This window comes from Siphateles boraxobius, unplaced genomic scaffold, assembly GCF_051911475.1.
Source record: "Siphateles boraxobius isolate OS27281-9 unplaced genomic scaffold, OSU_SipBor_1 48, whole genome shotgun sequence".
In the NCBI taxonomy this organism is placed as follows: Eukaryota; Metazoa; Chordata; class Actinopteri; order Cypriniformes; family Leuciscidae; genus Siphateles; species Siphateles boraxobius.
Window position 1 is genome coordinate 2,162,501 of NW_027509119.1, and position 13,805 is coordinate 2,176,305.

At 43.4% G+C, this 13,805-nt stretch overlaps 1 protein-coding gene across 5 annotated transcripts in view; it reads right to left on the reverse strand.

Moving 5' to 3' along the window:
- cbfa2t3 (CBFA2/RUNX1 partner transcriptional co-repressor 3) overlaps positions 1-13,805 on the reverse strand; it is an 85,695-nt gene that overhangs the window by 24,280 nt on the left and 47,610 nt on the right. For all 5 annotated transcript variants that reach the window (XM_077201529.1, XM_077201532.1, XM_077201533.1 and 2 more), the window contains one exon: positions 9,357-9,538. In XM_077201529.1, coding sequence (XP_077057644.1) covers positions 9,357-9,538 — 182 coding nt within the window. The remainder of the gene's footprint in view (positions 1-9,356; positions 9,539-13,805) is intronic.

A 13,805-nucleotide genomic window follows, 5' to 3' on the forward strand; every position in this document is an offset into this window, starting at 1 on the left:
ACTGCAAAAAATAAGATTTTCTTACTTTGTATTTTTGTCTTGTTTCCGAATATCTAAGAATTCTTAAATCAAGATGCATTTACTAGATGAGTAAAATAACACAAGATATTACTTCTTGTTTTCTGGGGGAAAAAATCCAGATGAAGTGAGTTTCTGATTAAAACAAGCAAAATCATCTGCCAATGGGGTGAGAAAAAAAATTCTAGTTTCCATTCGAATTGGCAGATATTTTTGCTTGGTTAAAGCAAAAACTCACTTAAAGGTCCCCTGACATGGGGTTATTTTATTATTTTATAATGTTTCCTGGGTTGCCCTTATAATGTTAGTATGTTTTTTAGATCAAAAATAGTCATAATTTAGAAATAAAAGGCATTTTTCCTAGCCTGATTTTAGCCTCTGATTTGAACACTGTTTGAAGGGGCGTGTCTGCTGTGGGATTCAGTGTAAACGCGCCCACTGCTGTGATTGGCTGACATGCGTGCATATGAAATAGCTACATGTGAAATTCTCTCGAATACCTTTACTACTGCTATTATACGTTTTTACTAATACAGCTATCGAGATTAACGAATCGTGAGATGTTTTTAAAGTATTTAGATCTATTCCCATCACATAAAATGTTGCTGTGATGAGCATTGAGCAAGCAGACGACAGTCTGTAGATCGCGAGACTGAAGATTGCAACGCAGTTTCTGCACTCTCTCTAATGCTTTCACCAATGCAAACACGATGATGTATATACAGTAAGAGCTTCGTTGGGCAGTCACGTGCGTCATTGATTTCATAACGAGTTGTCCAGATAAACTCGCGCTGTGTGAAAAATTGTTCTTTGATCCATTTCTGTAAATAATTTGTTCACAATTTAAATAAGATTATTTTTATCCTACTAAAAGAAACGATGTGAAGGTGATATTTTAGTCACTGGCTTGACTTACTGATGCATTAACAGTATCGAACGATTTTGAGAGAAAGATTACCTTCCTGAACTTGAACTTGAATTGTTGCTTGGTAGCTCGATCGATTTATTTTCAGACGTTCATCGAGGCCAGCTCTGTGTTGGCCCAAGTTGAGGAAACAGTCGTCGGCGAAATGTTTGGACCATCCAAAAAATATCGGAAGTTGTATCGGCGCATTTCCAGAGAAAATAAAATGAACCCATTGTTGCTTCAGAGGCTCGGATGAAGGAACTAAAAAATACTTTTGTGTTCATTTGTACATCCGAACACTGATCAACTGCCATGCTTCGCTCGTTTTGCAAGCCATTATATCTCTCTATTCAACTTGTGTGCTTCAATCGGTCACACGCCATGATATCTCCCGAGGATAAACTAAGATCGCGCGCGCGCGTTCGTACTTCCTAGCTCGTTTTCTCATGGGCGGGTCAAATTCTCTGGGCGGGCAAAGCAGAGACGGGGGAGGTAACCTTTCACCTATATGACGTCATATAGGGGAGATTCAAGATCAGCCCGTCTGAGATCTCATTTTCTCACAGGCAGAGAAAGATAGCCAAAACTCGGTTTACACCGACTGAAATTTCTAGACACGAGGGGATCAAATACAGGCTAGGGGAACTAATATTAATGTTAAAAAAACTCATAAAGTTAAAATTTCATGTCAGGGGACCTTTAATTTAGAATTTATTATTTATTTATTTTTTCCAGAAAACAAGACATAATATCTTGTGGCATTTTCCTACTTTGGTAAATCCATCATGAATTAAGAATTTTTTTGATATTTTGACTTGAAACAAGACAAAAATACTGAGTAAGAAAAGCATTTTTTGCAAGTGTGGCTCAGACATCTGACTCTGACTGCATATATACAGTATATATATGTATATATATATATGACACCCAATCATGCCTGCCTCCGCAAGCAACCAAAAAACTTCAGCATTTCTGCAGTTGTGGCCAGATATCCCACAAATTAAAGCAACAGCTCGGGCTCCCGTCGTGATATGGTGAGCTTAGGGTTTTCTGAGATGGAGGTGTATGGATTATAGTAGGCCGGGATTGTCTCTCTCTCTCTCTCTCTCTCTCTCTCTTCATCCCTCCCTCCCCCGGATCAGTTCAAGCAGGGGTTCAGCAAGATCACCATCTGGACACATCGCTGACATATGGGCAGCTACCAGGGAACTAACAGGAGACGGTGCGGATGAGAGAGTAGAAGAAAAACAAAAACAGACAAACAGGAATATCGGCGCTTCAAATCCCTCAGTTCATATTTTGATTTTCTAAAAAACTAGATTTCTAGCAGGGTTCGTACAGATACTGTAAAATCAAATTCAGGGACTTTTCAAGCACTACTTTTTAGGTTTCTTTCAAGGACTACACTCATTTATCAAACAATATCTTTCTTTATTATCTTTTAAAATCTAAAAAAAAGTTCAGAATATATGATTGACCTGAAGAATAAAAGCTGTATCATATACTTGGATATTTATGAGCAATATCACACTTAAATGCCTTTATATCTATATCAGACGGACTGCAGCGTTGTTTTACAAGATTGTTTTATCAATAAAAAAATATATATATATTGTCTTTCAATAATTCAAACACTTTTCAAGAACTTCTTCATAAAAATGGCTGTTTTCAAGGGTTTTCCAGGACTTAAATTTCAAAAAGTCAAATTCAAGTACTTTAAGCACATTGTACGAACCCTGATATTATCATAGAGAGAGAACGATCGCCAGCCGCGTTTCCGTTACCCTTCAAATTGCACAAATTGAATATTGAAAATACGCCCAATGGAAACTTCCCAATTTCACAAAAACTCCTATATATCGCAAAAAAGTTTTTACGCTCGCATGAGGGTTTTTATCAGGGAATTCGAAAAAGGAATATTTTGCAAAATTGCAATGGAAACATTTTCGCATCTACAGTCACCTGACATACGTTAAAGTCGATCATTCTTTAAAGAAGGCGCTGTGTGTTTGGACAGAAGACGAGACAGAGCTCTTTATTAAACTCATAAAAGACAAAAGTATTATTACAGGAATACTGGATTCCAAACAACAAAGAAATGCCACAATTCATCAAGAGCTTGAAGCAGAAATGAGGGAGAAACACCCAGAAACACCTCATATGTGCCGCTCACGAGTATAAGAGTCTTTCCTTGCCATTAATGATTGGAAAACACGTCTACTGTACGTCTCCTTACATTAATAATAATAGCTAGTGCGGCGGCTGCGAATAACCGTCGCCATGATTGTTGGAATGACTTATCGCAAGAGGAAAAAATGACCTTTTAGTCACATAACATTGGTTAATTGTAACGCCGTCATTTTGCAATAGTTCCCTTTCAAGGGAACTTCGAGCTGCGTCAAACGCTGCGGGAACGCCCCTGCGTTGTGCGTCATGAAGCACGTATGGAATCAGCCCAATGGAGAGATGAAACGTCATAGGCGGGTGACGTCATCGACCAGGAAACTATAAAGCACCCCAAAAACACAAGCGCATTAGCTTCTGTGCTTTCAGTCGCGCTACATGTGAATCTGTCCCTGTGTGATATTGTCTGTCTTACATACCCTGCACCACACAAACAATTTATCCCTATATATATATATATTGAGAGATTATGGCGGACGAACAGCAGTTTAGAAAGTGTGTTCCTCCCTGCTCGCGTTATTTAACGAGCGGGGATACACATGATCTTTGTGTTGTTTGTTTGGGAGTTCAGCATGCCCAGTTTGCTCTCGAGGGAGCAGACTGTGAGCATTGCGAGCGTTTGCCGTTAAGGACGCTCCGCTCCCGCCGGTCGCTCTTTGAGGAGAGCGGTTCGGTGCGCGCTCCCCGCGGTTCGGGTCCCGCTTCTGCCGAGGCAGAGCGGCGGCGCTTATCGTGGGGATCGCAGATGGATCTCACAGCGGGGTTTGAGACGGGCTCTGCCTTATCTCTCCCTTCACCTGTGAGATCCAGTGCCTCAGTCCCGGGTTCGGAAGCACGCGCTGCGGTTTCTTCCGCTCGGGCTGAGGCACCAATGCTATCCAGTTCTGAGGAACTTGATGTTGTTAGTGTTGAGGGAGATGTGGAGGATTCGCCACCCCACACTCCTGAGAGTGATGAGCTTATGGAGGTGTTAACAAGAGCTGTTGAAAAACTTAATATTGAATGGCCAGTGACTAGACAGGAGTCTGTTTCTAAATCAAAGTTGGATGAGAGATTTTTGCCGTCACGTGTGCAGCCTCCACGCCGGTGCCTGCCGTTTTTCCATGATCTCCACACCGAGGTGTCGAAATCATGGAGAAAACCGGTGTCATATAGAGTGTTTAGTCCCCAGACTTCAACATACGCTAATATTATGGGAGCCAAGGCTCATGGTTATGGTGCGTTGCCTCGTGTGGAAGAGACGCTTGCGAGCCATCTCTCCCCCGAAGCAGCATCATCTTTTAAGGCACCGGCATTACCCACCAAGCCTTTAAGAAACACTTCGGCTTTGGTGGGTAAAGCATATTCGGCAGCAGGTCAGGCTGCGTCATGTCTGCATACTATGTCAATCTTGCAGGCATACCAGGCTGATCTGCTAAGGGACATGAGTGAGAGTGAGGAGGTCAGTACTGACGTAGTTCGCGAACTGCGTCAGGCTGCTGATTTATCCCTGCGTGCCACCAGAGAATCGGCCAAATTAATGGGTCGTTCTATGGCAGCTCTGGTGGCCGCAGAAAGACATTTGTGGTTAAATCAGACTAATATTAAAGAGAGAGAAAAAGCTTTTCTTTTAGATGCTCCTCTTTCTCCCATGGGGTTGTTTGGTGATGCTGTGAATTCAGTTATCGATAAATTCCAAGAAGAAAAGAAACAAACTGCAGCTTTTAAAAAGTTTCTTCCCCTTAAAGTTCATGTCCCTGGGGCTGCTGGGCGGGAGCAGCCCCGGCCGTCTTCGAGCTCATCACATAGAGCGCAGCAGAGGCAGAGTGTCGCGTCTCGTGCTCCCCCTGCTGGACAGTGGGCTCAGCCGCGACACTCTCAGCCGAAGCCTTCTCCCAGTAGAACTGATCTGAGGACAGTTATATTGGCTAAGAAGGCTTCGGCTAAGAAGAAGTCCTGACGCCAAGCCGTTCAGGATGCTGAGGGTGGTCCCCACCGAGGCGGAAAGGTGTTCACCTCTTTTTACGGTGCCCATTCCTCCTCGGTGCCCTCAGGGGCTCGTTCTGCCAACCCCGCCTTTATGCCGGGGCACAGACGATCCCAGCGAGCGCTTTCCCGAGGGACGCTCGCTCCCTCTGAGGAGGGTCTCAGAGCGGTCAGACCAGTTGTTCCCTGCCGGTGCGCCGTTACAGGGCGCTGCGTCTGCTGCTCAAGTTACACCAGAGGCCAGTCTCGAGAGGCTGGTACCCTTAGTAGAATTTCTGGCAGAGTGGAAAAGCCTTCCAAAAATATCTCATTGGGTCCTGCAGACAGTAGAAAAGGGTTATGCTATCCAGTTCAGGTGTCGTCCACCAAAATTCAGAGGGGTTCTGCACACAGTGGTGGGCCCCGAGCAGGCTCTGGTATTGGAACAAGAGGTGAAAACGCTCCTTCAAAAAGAGGCTATAGAACGGGTTCCTCCTCCCAGTTTGGAGTCAGGTTATTACAGCCGATATTTCATCGTTCCAAAGAAGGATGGGGGGTTGCGTCCAATTTTAGACCTGCGCATATTGAATCGCTCGGTAGGGAAGCTAAAATTCAAGATGCTCACTATCAAGCAGATCGTGTCTCAAATCAGGTCCGAGGACTGGTTTGTCACGATAGATCTGAAGGACGCATACTTCCATGTGTCCATCCTTCCACAACACAGGAAGTTCCTGAGGTTCGCCTTCGGGGGCGAGGCGTACCAGTACAGGGTTCTTCCGTTTGGCCTAGCTTTATCTCCCCGCACTTTCACGAAATGCATGGATGCAGCACTAGTGCCTCTGAGGCTTCAGGGCATTCGTATTCTCAATTACATCGACGATTGGTTGATTTTAGCTCAGACCGAGCAGATGGCGGTTCGGCATCGAGATGTCGTCCTCGCTCATATCAGAAAGTTGGGGTTGAGGCTGAACGCAAAGAAAAGTGTATTATCTCCTTCCCAGAAGACCACTTTTCTGGGTGTCGTTTGGGATTCGGTATCGATGCGGGCGCGACTCTCTCCGACCCGCATCGCTTCGATTCTCTCAGCTGTGAAACAAGTGAAGCTAGGCCAGCTACTCACTGTCAAGCAGTTTCAGAGACTGTTGGGTCTGATGGCAGCAGCGTCCAACGTTATACCTTGCGGCCTGTTGTACATGAGACCGCTACAGTGGTGGCTCAGGACCAAGGGATTCTCCCCGAGGGGAAATCCGCTCCGCACGTTCAAAGTCACGCGGCGCTGCCTTCGTGCTCTGGTCATGTGGAGAGAAACTTGGTTCCTATCCAAAGGTCCTGTGCTGGGGGCTCTTTGTCGTCGCATAACGCTAACGACGGATGCTTCCCTCACAGGGTGGGGGGCGGTCATGAGTGGTCGCCCAGCCCAAGGTCTGTGGCAGGATCATCATCTTTCGTGGCACATAAATTGTCTAGAGATGTTGGCTGTGTTTCAGGCTCTGAAACACTTCCTAACAGACCTGAGAGGCCATCATGTGTTAGTTCAATCAGACAACACGTCGGTGGTCTCTTATATAAATCATCAGGGGGGCCTGCGGTCTCGCCGGCTTTACAAGTTGGCCCGTCAGATCCTCCTGTGGTCCCAAGGGAAGCTACTATCTCTGAGAGCAATGTATCTCCCTGGGTATTTGAATGTGGTAGCAGACTCCCTGTCGAGGCAGGGGCCGAGGCCAGGGGAATGGAGACTCCACCCCGAGGTGGTGGAGCTCCTTTGGTTGAGTTTCGGTCGCGCCGAGGTGGACCTATTCGCTTCCAAGGAGACCACTCATTGTCATCGGTGGTTCTCCATCACTCTTCCAGCCCCCCTGGGGTTGGATGCTATGGTGCAGCCGTGGCCGAGGTCACGTCTGTACGCCTTTCCCCCGATTGCTCTGTTACCAGGAGTTCTGGAGAGGGTCCGCCGGGACGGGGTCAGTCTACTACTAGTAGCCCCGTTCTGGCCGGCCCGAGTATGGTTTGCGGACCTGATTTCTCTCCTGGACGGTTCTCCTTTGGAGCTCCCGGTCAGGAGGGATCTACTCTCCCAGGCGGGGGGCACGATACTTCACCCCCGCCCAGAATTGTGGAAACTGTGGGCTTGGCCTCTGAGGGGGCCCAGCTCATAGACTCCGGTCTCTCAACTGAGGTTGTTGAGACCATTCTTAACTCCAGAGCTCCATCCACGAGGAAGCTTTATGCCTTGAAGTGGAAACTTTTCACTTCTTGGTGTGGAGAACACCTGCAGGACCCAGTTAACTGCCCAGTGGGTGCAGTGCTGGAATTCCTGCAGGAGCGCTTCTCCACAGGGTTATCCCCCTCCACACTAAAGGTGTATGTGGCGGCACTAGCTGCTTACCACGTCCCTTTCAGTGGAGTTTCTCTTGGGAGACACCCGCTTATAACTCGTTTCCTCCGTGGCACTTTGAGGCTGAGGCCAGCAGTTCGTACGAGGGTGCCGACTTGGGATCTGGCCATTGTATTAGAAGGTCTTTCCCTAGCTCCTTTTGAACCTATCGAAGAAGTTCCCGAGAAGTTTCTCACTTTTAAGACTATCTTTTTGCTTGCTATCTCTTCACTAAAAAGAATCGGAGATTTGCAGGCTCTGTCGGTTTCACCCTCGTGCCTGGAATTTGCACCTGGCATGGTTAAAGCTTTTCTGCATCCTAGACCAGGTTACGTTCCTAAGGTTCCTACTAATATTGTTAGACCTACGGTTCTGCAGGCTTTCTGTCCTCCTCCATTTATGTCATCGGACCAGGAGAAACTTAATTCACTCTGCCCTGTTAGGGCATTAGACGCTTATGTCCACAGAGCTGCCCTGTGGAGGAAATCAGAACAACTTTTTGTATGTTTCGGGCCACCCAGGAAAGGGTGTCCGGCGTCTAAACAGAGAATGAGCAAGTGGGTGGTTGAGGCTATCTCACTTGCTTATGAGTCGGCTGGCCAGCCTTCACCTTTGGTTGTCCGAGCTCACTCTACCAGGAGTATGGCTGCTTCTAAAGCTCTTTTGTCGGGGGTTTCCCTGAGTGATGTTTGTGATGCGGCTGGATGGTCTTCACCGCATACTTTTATTAAGTTCTATGACCTAGACTTAAGCTCTACCCCTGGGGCACAGGTGCTCTCGTCCTCTGTGCGCTAGTCTCACATGACGGTCATTTGGTCCTATGGCGACGTGGGTATTCGCGTTCCCGCAGCGTTTGACGCAGCTCGAAGTTCCCTTGAAAGGGAACGTCTCGGTTACGTATGTAACCCTAGTTCCCTGATAGGGAACGAGACGCTGCGTCGCTCCGCCATACTCCCGGCACTCCCGTTAGCGCTTCCTTCAAGCCTATCAGAAGCTAATGCGCTTGTGTTTTTGGGGTGCTTTATAGTTTCCTGGTCGATGACGTCACCCGCCTATGACGTTTCATCTCTCCATTGGGCTGATTCCATACGTGCTTCATGACGCACAACGCAGGGGCGTTCCCGCAGCGTTTGACGCAGCGTCTCGTTCCCTATCAGGGAACTAGGGTTACATACGTAACCGAGACGTTTTTTATCGAAATTGTTTAAATATTGCAAAAGAAAGTTTTCAGAGTTTTAGTGTCAGAACTACATTATAATGTTGAATATAATGTATAATAATGCAATGGGGGAATATTTGATAATGCCAAATGTCTGATGTTACCAGTAAAAGTGGCAACATTATTTTAAATATATCTAGTCAGTGAAAGAGTGCAATCATATTCATCTAAAATAATCAGTATTTTTAGCCTCAGAATCATGAATATTGTTATTCTGGTGTCTCTATTGTCCTGTGCTTTGGGTTTCAGCACCAAGTCCAAGACTATTCATTTACACACACACAATGTAATACCAAATTTAGCATTTTAATCAACAGTACATTTTTTGTTAACTTTTTATCATATGTATTGGAGCATCGCAATAATATCGTATCGTGATATGAGGGCATCGTTTACATCCCTAAATACGATCATTTTGAGCTTCTGGACATTTCCAATCTGGCAACACTGCCGACACGCCACTCACACCTTCTCTCTCCTCATGGTATCGTTCTGTGTGGCCTAACCTTTACACACACTCCGCTCATTACACTGAGTGTGTGTGCATTTCAAACCCAGACATGAAGAAGGATACCCAGGGTTGTGTTGACATTCACCGTTGCTGTCTACATTTTTTTGCCTTTTGCTTGACTTTGCAGGTATTTATGACTGGAGGTATTTGTTATGAAAATGGTACACAGAAAGACAAGTGTGTGTGTGTGTGTGTGTACCTGTCCGGGGTCCGTCTCTTGCCGTGTTCGTTGAGCTCCAGCATGATCTCGGAGGAGTCGAGTGGAGAGCTGGCGTTGGCGTCCAGCAGGAGTTGTTCATGTTGGGCCAGATACTGTGCCGGGGTTTGCTTGGCCATCCGAGCGCAGTGAAGAAGCTCTCTCTGCAGGAGCGGCAGGTTCGCCTGCAGGACACAACGAGAACGCAAATGTGCTTGAGAAAAAGAAAGCATTTCGTAGTTTGCACAAACACAAATCTTCATTTCCAGACTGAATAGTGTAGCCAGTGGAGCACTCGCAAAACCAGTGTTTCCCGAGGGCATCGTTTGACTATGGTCGCAAGTTCATCGTTATCAGGAGTTCAACCAGTCTGTGTTTCCCAAAACTATCGTTCCAATGAACATTCGCAAACAGCATCGCAGATGTGTGTTTGTAACGACACTCTTGACCTGCGGTTAGAAGCAGAGCTTCATGTTTGCAGGACACGTGGACTCAATAAATCCTGATCTTGAGCAAAATAATCAAGATGGCGTTCAATACAATCTATATCTTTTATTTAGGATACATGCAAATATCATTTATGTCTTTTAGTTTGTCGAGAGATTTAAAGCGTCGTTTATTGAAGATTTTGCATGTGTGAACGTGCTCTACGTGAGAACGAGCCGATGATTGAATCTGGAAATAAAGAATAAATAACTGAGAAAAATGATAAATAGTCCTCAGATGCATGTCTGTAATTAATAGCGAAACATCTAGTATTAATTCGATCTCAAACAGATTCATTAAAAGCAGTTATTACTCCAACACATGTGTGACGTCATTAAGCAACGTGGTTGAACGACCAATTCGCGACAATATTTATAAGTAGTTATTACTCCAACACATCGATTTCTTCACCGATGCATCGCACTGATAGTGAAGCAGAGTTACAGCTTTTACGGGAAACACACTCCTGGCTAGTGAAGATGGTTGAGCAGAAACTTGGCTGGTGAAGCTTGTTAACTAACAAGTCTTAGTTAAGTCTTCGTAATAGCGCCCCCTACCGTAAAACTGTGAAAACACGGAAAACCAGGAAATTTCAAAGCGTTGTTACCCCTTACCAGTCGCCCCCCTTTTTGGCAATCGAGTGCAAAATGACATGCCCATAATAAAATGGTTGTTGCTAAGGAGTCCTTCTGACTACACACAAAACCAAGGTATCATTTAAAAGCTAACACTTGACAGTCTACTGTGAAATACTCAGAATTGCTCTAGCAATTACTAATAGAGAGATAAAGCAGCTCAAAAACAATGCACAATTTTTTTGAATGTAAAATTCGGGATCACCAGTGATCCCTGCGGCTCAAGGGGCTAATAAATTAGTGAAAATTCAGTCAATGGCAGGGAAAGAGTTAATAAAGTAAGCCTCTTTGGTTAATCAAGTTAAGATCTCTAGTGGGGATCATCATCGGGTTATGCTGGTTTGATACTGGTCAAGTTGATTTAATAGTAAGATGGTTGATCTAATTAACTACTGTATCATTTTAGTTTTTCTGGTATTTCATGCAGGATACCCTTATGGAAAGAAAATATATTTCCCTATATATGAATGATCAATATATGAAATGGTTTAACAGTTAATTTGAAAATATAATATATTGTGTTAATATTTTACAATATATTGAATAATACATAAGGAATTGCCGCTTTTCATATATAGAAAAATTTGAGACAATATATTTATTAATATATCATAATGTATGTAATCTTATATTCAGTAACACACTTCATAATATATAGATGTACTGTATATGTGATCAGATATGGTAATATATTGCAGATATATTAACTCATGCAGCGTAAACACACACATATAAAGAAATATACAATGTAATATATTTTTTATATATTTATATTTTTAACATTTAATAGTAAGAAGGTTGATCTATAATTTTGCTATAATTTTAGTTTTTCTGGTAAAGCTACTTTAGTCTTGAAGGAAGTCTTGAAAACACAGTAAATGCTGATGAGTATCAGTATGTTGGTCTTTCAACATGGTTTGTGTTAAGAGAGAGAGAGTGTGTGAGATAAAACACACTTTCTGTGGCCCACCGTGTGTTTGTGAAGGTCTACAGGAGGAGAACTCGCTCTCGTTCTCGTTGTCTTTTTCTCTGTGGATGTCAGTATAACACTACACAGCTGGCTGATGATACAGATGTGTAACATCAACACACTGACAGGAGTGTGTGAGAAATGTGCCGGGTGCCATGTACACAGGGCTCTGCTTTGAATAAAACACTCACACTATGAGATATGTCTTGTGTAGTCTATATCTTACTAACATGCGCAAATGCATAGTGGAAGACCAAACATTTTCCTGCTCCATTCTGTGGTCAATGGATTTATTAACTATATAAAACCAGTTATGGGTGATGCATATGCGGTCACATTTTGAGTATGTGGATGTGTTTTGGAATAGTTATTTCTTGCAAAAGCAACTGTAAGTGTAATGCACATTATAATATGTTATATCTGTGTATAAATAATTGTAACCATAGTTGAAATGCATTGTAATATTTGCAGATTCTGAAATTGGTTGTTTGTCGTGCGTTTTAATGCATTATACTTTCTAAAGGTGTGTTCAGTGAATTATAGTGAATTATAAATGTGGTTGCAATTATTCACGAGAACATAAAATGCATAATAAGCTGCATTACACTGCATTAAAAATACTTTTATAATGCATTATACATAAGGGCTTTAAGTAAAGTGTTACCGCACATTATTTCAGCACCCAACAGTTTACAATCTGTCATCACTATTACAATTATAATTCAGTTATATGTTATTTGAATAACATCACAATTATTACCACCAGTAACATTTATAATAATTTGGGACCAAAAATGATTCAGACACTTTGAGCTGATCATGTTTTGCTGAAGTGTTTTTTCTTTCATTTCTAATGCGATCTTTTACACCACAGACTGAACAACATGAAGCATTGCTTGGTAATCGCTTAACCTAAACTGGTATTATCTAATTGTGCAGTTAAATTTAACAGCTGACCGATATTCAACTGTGAGAGTCTAACAGAAGGATGGACGAAACATTGAAATATCAACTGATTCTTCTCATATTTTATTACCATTTTCGAAACTATAGTGAATAAACTGTGATAATGTGAGAAATGTTGAACTCTGAATACATTTTGGTTTTCACTGCATTTCATTGTAGTAGTGCGTTGTGGGAATGTGTCATATGGTTTAGCAATCATTTGGTAATTTTTTTGTTTTGTTTATATAGAAGTGAGGTTTCTTGTATTTGGTCTTTCTGTGGAGTAGCATTCAAGTACGTTTTTACATTGTACTTGGTAACTTGTACACATGACAACAATAAATGACTTGACTTGAATGGGTTGTATGTTTGTCAGACACAGAGATAGCATTTGCACAACTTTTATTCATGGAGTCACAATTGCCACAAATCTATTGCAAAAAAGTATGCAATGGACTTTTCAGTGATTTAATTGAATATTCCGATCATGCACTTTTGTGCATCAATGCAAGGTCATTTGAGGAAGCATCAGAATGAATCTGTGTATGAGTTTGAGCCCTGGATCTGTGTGATGTCTGAGGACAGAAGGGATCAGCGTAAAGACAACAGCGGCAGAGCAACGGAAAGCTGCAACCCGATGCAACATCTGCCAGAAAATCTTCTTTGGCCCACACCACTCCTCTCCACTCTGGGTAAACACAAGTGTGCCAATTTTAATGAATCACAAATGATGGCCATATGGAGCACTAGATCAGCACAGACCAGGAGGGGGATTTGGATTTGGAAGGGGTTTCGGGATGCTTTATCAAATGAACTTCATACATCTACACACAGAAAACCATGTATCTCGGGAAACACTGAGTCTGTTCATGTGTGTTTTGATGCTGGCCGCCATTCATCTACCTTTTTTTTGTTTGTCACTTTGCCTGTCTGTCTCAAAGTCACCCCCCCTCCGTCCCGTCCCATATGGTGCACCATGAGGAAGAGCTCGTCGTACAGACACAGAAAGACTTTAAGAACTCTGGAGGAATAGTCTCAGATTCAGACGGCACACACACCGTCTGATTCAGATTGCACAAAAAAATTGAAAAAGCTCTCAAAATGGAACTTGGTTGGCAGGTTTTATGCACTTTACATGAGTCACGGTGCACAAGTTTTTAGTAGTGCTGTCACTACTGTCACGTTAACGCGTACATTTTTTTCCAGTTTAACGTGTTAAAATATTTAATATGGTGCAGCGTTACTGTACGTACACACCGCCGCCGACTGGAGTGGCAAAGACGTTTTGGCCACCCTGTCAAAGACGCTTGTCAGAAAGTACAGGGAGCTTGTTGACGCTTGTTGACGCTTTGGCTGCTCTGACGTAGCAGCTTTCAATGTTCCAGAGAAGAGAAGTGTCACAACACGAAATGTAAA